General features: G+C 42.7%; 1 protein-coding gene across 2 annotated transcripts; it reads right to left on the bottom strand.

Annotated features, from left to right (window-relative positions):
- Positions 1-828: 828 nt before the first annotated feature.
- On the bottom strand, positions 829-7,968 carry si:dkey-283b15.2 (neuronal pentraxin-1). Of its 2 annotated transcripts, none has more exons than XM_047597772.1 (6): positions 7,822-7,968; positions 4,365-5,299; positions 3,118-3,586; positions 2,642-2,895; positions 2,118-2,297; positions 829-1,903 (listed from the first exon to the last, which is right to left on the bottom strand). In XM_047597772.1, exons 2-6 carry the CDS (start codon positions 5,064-5,066, stop codon positions 1,694-1,696), a joined length of 1,815 nt encoding a protein of 604 aa, XP_047453728.1. In that variant the 5' UTR covers positions 5,067-5,299; positions 7,822-7,968; the 3' UTR covers positions 829-1,693. The 2 variants fall into 2 exon arrangements, with proteins under 2 accessions (XP_047453728.1, XP_047453729.1); XM_047597773.1 differs by having other exon boundaries at positions 3,118-3,583.
- Between the last annotated feature and the right edge of the window lie 2,664 nt (positions 7,969-10,632).

Raw genomic sequence — 10,632 nt, 5'->3', positions numbered from 1 at the left:
GTCTGATGTGTTTTTACTTCTAGTGTTTTTTTGTTTTGTTTTTCATTAACTGGTTGTCAGGTAAAGGTTATTGTTTAGACATTATATCCGGTGGATGGAAGCATTTGTACAAATGTGCAAATTTCAGTAATTGCAGTGTAATATGGAACTGTTGATCTTCTGACATTGAAGGCAGCACACATTGATTAATAACTAGATGTCACCATGTTGGCATCGATGTTGTGATTTGTTAGCATGGTGATTTTAGCATTTTGCTAAAAGGATCATGTAGTACAACACCTGTCTGTCACAATACACGGTGAATACACAGCCACTAATTCTCAATTCTGCAGATACTGTGGAGGCGACATTATAGAGCAGAGGAGAAAATATGGGGGTTTACAGAGGAAAGAGAAACTAATAAAGTAATAAATTATTTATTTATATATATATATATATTATAGCTAATGACTTGGAGTGTGTAGCATTATGCACTGATCAGCCACAATATTAAAACCACTGACAGAAATAATTAACACTGACCATCTTGATCCACAGAGAAACAAACCCCTCCCTTCAGTCCATAGGACCCAAAGACCCCCCACTGACAACATGTTGCCAGGTGACAGGACACTTAGAAGACACATGTCCATTCTCTGATGAGTCACAACATCAACAACTAAGTTCACAGTAATTTATCATAGGAAGCTCTTCATGATCTTCATTGTGGAGTTTCTGTTCAGACTTATCTACAATAAAACCAAATAACCGAGCAGAGGTGTGTTCAGTTTGTCTGATAATCTCAAATTTCAGGTCAGATTTGGAATTGAATGAAAAACCAGACACGCAAAATGTTCACAAATTTATTTACACACAAGAAAAACTTACTGAAGATTCAGTCTTTACGATTCTGTACAATAATACATATACATTCAAGGCGTATTCAAAAGAAATTCATTTCTTTTTTTAAACACAATAACAGAAGTTACAAACTAAATCACTAAGAAAGTGAGAAATGTCTTGATTGTTCAGTTGCACTGAAAATATATAAAAGTCTGCAAAAACAACTATGTATAATAATGATTTCCAGTTGATTAAAGGAGGCTCGTTGCAATACAAAATTGTGACACATAAATCGCTACATTCTGTCTGAGTGGATCAGCATTTGTCTCAAAAGGAAACACAGATCTATCTATGATACATAGATAAATTACAAATTAATTTTCATCCTACGTCTTTGGTAAATTAGCTGTATGTTTCATGGAAACCTTTAAAAAGTGTATCCAGAGTAGAAACTGATTTCTGAAAACATTTCTAAACTAACAACGTACAGTTTGTCATTTAACCACAGAGGAACCCATCACGACATGTGTGGTCTGATAGCGTCAGCACAGACCTGACATGATTTAGATTTATTAACAACATGACAATATGTCACATACAGCACTTGTTTAAAATAAAACACTAACTTCTGACAATAAATAATGGCCTGTAACTAAAGCCACTAAGTCCTACACGTTATCTGCAGATACAGATGATTCTTTTTTTTTTCTTTTTTTATTAGTCTTTTATTTATTTAGAAAAACTTTAAAGGAAGGCATTGACTCTGAGTCTGGTGGAGGTCAGAGGAACTTTCTCCTCTCCCTCATTGTCTTTAAAAGATGATCAACGTCCTTGATCCAGAGCATCTCTGAGCTCTTCAGTGTAACAGCCTTCAGTGACAGGGGTCGAACGGGTATCTGGAGACGCCTCCGTGAAGCTCCACCTCTGTGTCGGACCAAGCGATGACGTCTCCTCTGAGGTGGCTGCCGCAGGAGGCCAGGCTGTAGATGTCACTGGAGCTCAGGACATGGGACCACAAGTGCAGGTCTGACATCTCGCCCACAAACGACTGAGTGGCATCGAACCGGCCTCCCAGAGTGTCCTGGAGAGGAGAGAGAGAGACACAAGCATGACCTTTACTGTAACTCCATCTCACATGAGAAAGGTCAGCGACTGCATCAGCCACCGTCATGATGTGAAATATAACAAAAATGATAATTCTAAACTCTCTCTCTCTGCTGCTTGTGTTTTCCAACATGCACGTTCTCATAAACCTGTAAACTTCTGTCTACTTCTACAGAGATCTTTGTCTTTACCTGCTCCTGTCCCAGGATGAAGACCCCTCCGGGTTTGATGGGGTGCCAGGGAGAGAGATTTGCCCCGGACCCCCTCTGCACTCCGTCCTGGTAGACCTCCCACTGTCCTTCCCGTGTGGTCCATGTCACACACACGTGGTGCCACTTCCCGTCACTCAAAGACAGTGGTAAGCTCACAGCCTGTGGAGGGGATGGTGGAAACTCGTGTTAACGTGTCACATTTTTAAATACAATGGTACAATGCACAGTTTATTTTAAGTCAGCAGTTATCGTAGTTGTACTGTAAATATATTAAAGTATATGAATTATAAGGTATTTAAGACCTGCAGAAATAGGTTGAAGCAATAGTCATGGAGCCCTGTTTTAGCCTTAACCAGACCACAGCCTTTCAGTTATTTATCTATAATTAACATGATCTATTCTGTAAATTGTTAAAATCCATAAAAGGTCCTGACTGGTTCACCTATCAATGCAAACATGGCATTTTACGGGAGAAATGTGGGTTTCTGTTCGTTCTCCTTCACCTTGTCATCGATCAGCAGCTCTATGGGGTTGTTCCCCCACTCGATGAGCACCAGCTCGTTGGCCTGTCCAGGTGCAGAGTAAGAGAAAGGCGTTCCCAGTCCAGACCCGGCACCCGCTTTTATCCAGAGACACAGAGTCAGGGCGAAGATCTCCTGCAGCAGGGTCCTCTTCACCCGCCCGTACATGTAGTTGGTCCTCATGGGGAAGCTGATCTGGAAGGCATCGGGACTCTGTGGATTCTTCCTGCTGGGACCTGTTCAAGGAAACATATCAGCATTCTTTGATTTTTACATTTTAAACATACGGCGCTGATTCAAGGACTTATGTTTATTTTGATTGAGGTTGTTCTGTCAATAGATTGTGAGAAAGTTTTAACCCCATGGCTTCAGAAATAAGAAAGAAAAACACATGTAGCTGTAAAAAATAGAAGATGAAACTGATGTAAAGTTTGTGGTAATGTGGTGTTGTGACGTACCTCCGAGGTGCAGCTGATTGAGCATCGTTTCCAGGTTATTTGAGTGGTACCCGGTCCGTGGCCCTGGTGCTCTGTGTCCTGTGTGTGGGAGGTAACTGTGACTGTCTGCTTCATTACTGTGGTGATCACCACCATCATCATCACCATCATCCTCATCATCATCGTCATCATCGTCGTCATGGTGGCGGCCATCGTCATGGGCACCATCTGCATCGTGATGGTCTGTGTGGTCCTCGCTGTCGCTGTGGCCGTCGTGGTGTCCGTCGTTGTGGTTGTCCATCGGGTGTCCGTCATCGGGGTGGTCGTGGTGATCCCCGTCGTCCCTGTGGCGGCTGCCGTCGTCGTCGTGGTGCTCCTGGCTGCCGGGGGATGAGGAGCGACGGTGCAGCTGCTGCTCCAGAGCGCTGATCTTCCTCTGGAGCAGCTCCTTGAGAGAGCTGGAGTACGTGATGGACGTGTTCCTCTTCTGCTGAGGGACAATGGTAGTGTTATTTCACCGAGTACTTCCTGTCACTCCGGTTAAAGATTTCAGGTTTCTGCTTAGGAACAAACTTATCTAAGGGAATCATGTGATCAGAGAAAAGTTTTTGACTATGTACATTTGCGAATAGTCTTTTATTGTCAGATGCAGCTGCTTCTCTCTCACATTCATCATGCCTTCCTGTATCTGTCTCTGCCTCTTTTTCTCTCAGGTAATCCAGGCTTTGTCCCGGAGCATGCCCTGATTACAAGTCTGTCAAGGGAGATCACGATAATTACTGCTGATCTTAGACCCCTCTCACACACACACACGCCACAGCTCCTGTCATCTGTCTGTGATCACAATGCTCCAAGAAGGTCAAAACAAACCGTAGAAAACATCCGAATATCGACCTAAATTAAACTCAGTCCACAGTAACCTTGCGCTGTGGAGTCTATTAACATCTGTGAGTCCACCTCTGAGTCTGTTGCTGCCCAGTAAGCGACCTCAGAGTGACTCTCTTGCTAAAGAACTGAGTAGCTTTATGTGGTTAAGTATAATTGTCTCTGCTTTTGTCTAAAGCACTTAGTAGACACGCTGCTTCAGGATTTCATTATTTGAAAAACAAACAAGAGATGGGTCACATCAAAAGCCCTCCTCTGTCTCTAACTCTTTCCATATTCACTTTAAAACACTTCTCTTGTAACACTCACATTTCGTTCTTTCTATAGTTCTGTATTATTTAAGTACAATTTTGTAAAAGTTCTCCGTCCTTGCTGCTGCTCACCTGCAGGTTGTCCAGTCTCTCCTTCAGCGCCTGCAGCATCCTCTCCATCTGCTCCGGCGATGATGTGATGTCCCCCGGTGTCACATGTTTATCTCTCCCCTGGTTGTTGCCGCTGTGCCCTCCATCAGATCGTTGCCCACCCACAGAGGGGTGGTGCGGCGAGTCCGGTATGAGGTTGCTGTTTCCATGGTGACCCTGCTGGTTGCTATAGTGCTCGTTGTCGGCGCGCGTGTGGTGGCCGGCCACTCCCGCGTGATGCGAGTGCGAGGGGGCGCCGTGGTGCTCGTTGTGAGGCGACACGCCCCGTCCCAGGCCCTCGCACAGGGTGAGCTTGGCCGTCAGCTCCCTGATGGTCTCCCTCTGGTCCAGGATGGTCTCCTTCTGCTGGACGAGGCTCTCCCTGAGGTGGAGGATGGTGGCTTTGGCCTCTTCGCTCGCCCCCCACCAGCCAGCGGGAGGTGGGCTTTGATGGCCTGGTGCGCTGTGGCCTGCCGCCCCCGTCCCCGGACCCGCCGTGGGGAAGCAGGCAGGGTCTGCGTCCACAGGGAGCGGGGTGCACACGAAGCGCGGGTGAGCTCCATAGTCGTGTTCGGACCCTGAACTGGCAGATGCAGTGCAGAGGAGGAGTGAGAGTGAGGAGAACACAACGGGGACAAGGGACAGCTGCAGAGACAAAGAGTTCCTCATGATCTCCAGCCACATTTCAGCCAGGAGGAGTAAGAGGCTTGGCTTCACTTCAAAACGTGTGACGCCAACTGAAGAGAAGGTTGAGCTGACTTTGTTGTTGTAAAGGAGACATCAGGGAGCAAGACGACAAAGATCTCCATCCACAAAGCACCCACACATCCTTGGAAAGATAGTCAAACAGTTTCCTTATTTCTCTTTATTTTTGCGTATTTTGTCTGGTCTTTCTCCCACTGAAGAAGGGAAAAAACCTGCGAAACACAATATTAGACATTAGACAAAGTACTTTTAACGGCATTTATAAATGTCGGACCCAGTATAGATTGGTGTAATGACACATGAGGTTGCATTATGATTTTTGTTGTATCAGATGTGCTAGTAGAAACGAATTGTAACTCTAATTTCGTCTCTTTCACTATTCTCCTGTGAATCTTTTTTAAATTTCTCAGCAGCAGGTCATCAGTTAGCAGCAGGGGATCTAACCAGGAACCTTGTACGACAGAGGCATGTGCCAACACAACCAAAGCCAAGCGAGGATTAGTCCAAATGAGAGGTGTGACATCCTGACCGCACGTTAGTATTCCAGGTGTTAGTTACTAGGACGGCGTTGGCTTCCAAGAAGCTGGAATGAAGGTCACCTCAATTATGTTGAAGCGTTTTGTTTAATTAAGTGTGTAATCGGGTCGATGACAGTAAAAATCTGAATAGGGGAGAAATAGTGAAGTGCATGCATTTCTGATCGGAGTCCATGTGGCCGCGTGCGTCTGTATCTTGAGGGGAGGCTGACCTCTCTGTAACTGTATCATGTCCTTCATTATACAGGGTCGGCATTTTGAAATGGCACACACGTGATGTGGCAGCTAAACCCCACTGACCACCTGTTGCCTGCGGTGACCAGCCTCTCCAATGAGTTTCGCAGTGTGTGTTGATGGTTCATGCATGATTCACCGCATTTTGGGGGATAATGAGAAACAGCGAAAATACGCAAACACAGTTAGTTGTGTGTTGCTTTAAACCTCCACAAACACTAAAAGCAAACGATTTACTGAGCTGCAGAAAGAATTCATTTCTTATTTTAAATTAGGAGAAGACAGTGTTTTATTTTACGGGACAGAGGAGACGCTTAAGAGCACGTTTTTATTCCAGTCTTAAGAAGACAGTCTTTGCATCCGATATGTTCCCGTTGAGACTGACAGAGCTTATGGGAGAGACAGATGGTTGAGGCACAGAACGGTGTCACACCCAATCTCCAACGTTTACCCTAAGTTTATTAGCACCCACAGGTCACTTAATTAACCTAATTGCAAACAGTTGTCAGGCTAACTTAACCAGAGATAAGTTGGCTTGCACGCTGCTGTGTGTGTGTGTGTGTGTGTGTGTGTGTGTGTGTGTGTGCGCGCGCTTTGTAGTAATCCACGGTGAGCGTTGGGGGTGTTCCCCACCCCAGCAACATATGGTGGAGGTGGTTCTTTGAGTAGCGAGATTAGTCTTGAATTAAAAACTGACAAATGCAGTCAGATGTCTGATTAAGAAACTGTTGATTCCAACAAAACAAAGTGGTCTCCGTTCGTAAACTCAGTCTTTAGATTTAAGTTTAAATCATCCCAGAGCGTGACCAGATCAGTGTCAACATCTGATAAATGTGATTTACTGAGACACACAACAGAAGGATTTTCAAATGAATATACTGTATATTTATGTTTTAGTTTTTTGTTGTTCTTGTTGTTGTCAGTTTACTCCAGCTTGTATTTTTACTCATCTCAGCTCTAGGGAAGTGAGCACTAGCATTCTCTTTTTCTGATTAGTTTGCTGAGGAATGTCTCTATAAAAAAGTTTAACACATTTGAATAAATTGTTTAAAAACTCACTGAAAAGCCCATTTCACTTACATGCCCCTATATTCAATCTTTATAGCAGTGAACACTTACAGCTTCATTTGTTCTCCTTATCAAACTGTCCTACAACACCATCAGCTGTGTGTCGCGTTTTTATCATCATCAGATTCTACATGAACGCTTTATGCATCTTTGACAGATATCTTGTTTCTCCCACTCTCATTTTGTCTCTACCCGGCCGGCCTTTGGCAGATGGGTCCCTCCATATGAGCTGGACTCTGCTCAAGGTTTCTTCCTGTTATAAAGGAGCTTTTCCTTGCCACCTACATGCTTGCTCTGGGGGTTTTGTTAAGTGTCTTGCTTTGTTATTGACGCTATACAAGTAACAGTGAACTGAACTGAACTGAGCTTTCTGAGTGATAATATCTACATGCATTCGTTCCCCCTCGTACCTAAACACATTTCCATGCAGTCTGAGCTTCATAATCCCTCTAATGGTTAATTTTAGGGAAACATACACTAGAAACTCCAGGTCAAAATAAGAGTAGAACCACGTGTCAGTACAACATTAAACCACTCAATAGTACAACAAACCACAGCCTCTTACATGAAAACACAACTGAATCTACATCTCTCTCTGTTATTATAAAAAAATGCTCAATACCTTCATTAAGACGACACTTAGTGCTTGTCTTAATAAAATAAATAAATCCTTTTCCCTTTTCACAAAAGAATGAAAACAAATAAAAACTGTGCCCACTATAGAACAGTGTTTCATTTTGTGGATAACTATTTTACCCTTTAATTGGAACAATCTAAAGCTTCTATTTGTTCACACACTTCTTTAGATTAACATCACACACTATCCACTATGTGTGTCAAACATATTTATATATGAGATTCTTGCATTAAAGATAAATGAATACTGGAGTCCTTACCTTACAGCGTCCTCACAGTTAGTTAGTCAGTCCTCCTCACACACTGATCAGATTGAGAGAGATTTACTCCAGACGATTTACTCCAACTCTTTTTATCCCTCCTTCATTGTCTCTACCTCTCTTTTCTCCCTTCCTCCCCTCCTCCCCTCCTCCTTGTTGTTTTCCTTTCTTAGAAGGCCACACCTCTTTTCCTGTCAGACTTTTTGGCATCTTTGCACCATGTTTATTTTCATCCTGTCACTGAAATCGGATTCGCAACTCTGACAAACATACTGTGTACATTTAAAATTTTGACTCCCCTCCGCTAAGTGACACACGTCTGACACGGAGTAAACAGTGACCTCACTTCCTCCAGGTCATGCCACAGAGCTCGCCTACTGGATCTCAGCACGAGAGTAATTGGGCTGATTAGATCCTCGGTGACTGGCAGCCAGACAGGCAGCGGCAGGACGGCAGATGGCTGCTTTAAGGTCAAAGAAAATCACACACACACGATGAGGCCAGCATGTTGATTACGGGGTCGACACTTATACTTCTATCAGCGAAGATAACCGGTTCAGACGCGGTGGCATATGTTAGACACTCGTTGTGCCTCTGAGTGTTTGTTAGTGCCCAGGTTAACAAAATAAAAACAGGCACCTCCACATCCTCTTTTCTGGAAATTCTTAAATCTTAATATTAATTGTTCATCTCAGTCTTTACAAAAATGCTAATCTACTGACAGCTGTGTTGATAAACATAGAGCTTTTGATACATCCCTCTAAGAATCAGAGCAGTCAGGTGAGAATAAAGTCGAATAGAACCAGGCCGGTTCCTAAAGATGTCCGTTAAGTTCATTTGACACCTGCCCGTAAGATTAGTGCTGGGAACTTGTGGTGTGAATAAAGTGAGCTGTCAAAGACCATGACCTGGCTCTCTGACTCTGTCTGTCTCATCATGTACATCTTAATTAAGAGAGTCACCCAGAGGTGTCTGAACAGGATGTCAGCGTCGTGTCTTAAAGTCTGCAGAACCTGTTAAAGGAAAGACTAAATATATAGGCCATTTTATTATTTTTATATTTTTAAATCTGTATATTATTTGAAGCAATGTGCAGTAAAATTTCAATGAGCATAAAACTGTAATGATGTTCTCTCACCGGACTAAGTGACGCACAAACACACATACACACTATGGACACAATTTGATATTATTTTAGAACCACAACTAATTACAAATGGTGCACAAACAAATGATCTACATGCACATGCTTCTCAGTAACTCAGCACTTTTGCTCAGTGTCTCTCATAGTTAACTTTAAATTCTATCAGCGAAGATAACCGGTTCAGACGCGGTGGCATTTTCTTTTCTGCATCTCTTAATCCTCATTAATGATTTTAAGGAATCACGGAATTTGTTTTCACGTCATAGAAGGGAAAAGATGACTAATCTACTGCTAATAGGTCGGAGCGAGGCGAGTTCTCTCGTCTGTCAATCTCCTTATCTTGTGTAAATTAGGCCCTGAGGAAGTGAGTGGAGACAAACAGCTTTAAGGCTCAGGTCCAAGGACACGGGACCATAGACGTTCCAATATTCGCCCTGAACACTCAACCAAGTGATCCAGAACCACACAGAGCATGCTCGTCTGCTATGGCCGCTAAACCGGAGGCTGGCCACAGGGACGTCTTAGTAGGAGAAGACGTCTGGTCGGGCTGCTACGCGTTAAAGACATGTTCATGTAGTTTTTGATGACATTTGTTATTGATAATATTTAAAACTCATTACAGTAAAGTTTTTGCCCGTGAAGGGAGGGCATGAGCTGCAGATACGAGGTAAGGTATGGCCTGTAAAAACACCTCAGAAGACGATGCTTTGCACTGTGGTTCTGCTCAATGTCTCTGTGTTTTCATTCAAAATTGACTTCTCTACTTTATTCACATACATTTCGAAACGCATGTTCATGATTTCCAGTTTCCCACCGGACTGTTTAGATGTTTCAGACGCAAATTCAGTCTGTTTGTTGCACCTCGCTGTGCTGTTGGTTCAGTATCTTGCAGGGGAAGCCTGCAGGAAGTGATGCAGCACCATTGCCACCTGATGGGAAACACCTGCTACTGCAAAACAAGACAAACACCTGAACTTCCTACAGGTGATGAGCTTTACATCTTTGAAAAATAACTGGTATTATACACGTATATAAGTCTAATTTGGCCTTTGAAGAAATTTAAATAAACACATAATGTACAAGTTTGAAGAAGCAGCCTTTGACATGTGTATTTCTATTTTTACATCTTATTAATGTGTTAAAATACAAACTAACAGGTTAATATTAAATCCATTCTGTGTCTTACTTTTATTTTTATTTTATCTTACTTATACTGCTTTTTATTCTCTTGTAATATATTGTTTGTATCATTAATTTAATGTTTGTTACCTTATAATTGACCTCCTCCTGTAATCAAACTTGTTTCCAGCAGCTCAAATAAAGTTAGCGACTAGCTAACTAGCTAGCAATGCTAATTCAGTGTTTTTATTTGGAGTTTGTGGGGTTCATGCAAGGATTTGAATATGTGGGGTAATATAAGATGTATAAACATCATATACAGCATATTAAGATATAAAAATGTAGGGCACATACTTCGTTGTGTATCTGGGTATGCAATTGCCGTACAATATTTAATTTATTCATTTAATTTACTAAAAATATAAGCCACCTAGCTTACCGGGGGCAACATGTTTTGGAGTTCTTCTGCCGTCTAGTGGTCAAAATACTTCAATGCAGCTTCAAGTTTTTACGTTTGCAATATGATGAATTAGGTTCAGTGTCGGCAT

Source organism: Mugil cephalus, chromosome 11, assembly GCF_022458985.1.
Source record: "Mugil cephalus isolate CIBA_MC_2020 chromosome 11, CIBA_Mcephalus_1.1, whole genome shotgun sequence".
Taxonomy (NCBI): Eukaryota; Metazoa; Chordata; class Actinopteri; order Mugiliformes; family Mugilidae; genus Mugil; species Mugil cephalus.
The sequence above is the reverse complement of the archived record's forward strand: the minus strand, read 5'-3'. Positions and strand labels throughout refer to the sequence as shown.

Excerpts from the sequence above, each read along its gene's own strand:
- si:dkey-283b15.2 (XM_047597772.1), bottom strand. The coding sequence starts at position 5,066 with ATGTGGCTGGAGATCATGAGGAACTCTTTGTCTCTGCAGCTGTCCCTT. Across the intron at positions 2,896-3,117 it reads CAATCAGCTGCACCTCGGAG|GTCCCAGCAGGAAGAATCCA; the intron begins GTACGTCACAAC and ends TTCCTTGAACAG. Across the intron at positions 2,298-2,641 it reads AGCTGCTGATCGATGACAAG|GCTGTGAGCTTACCACTGTC; the intron begins GTGAAGGAGAAC and ends TCCCCTCCACAG.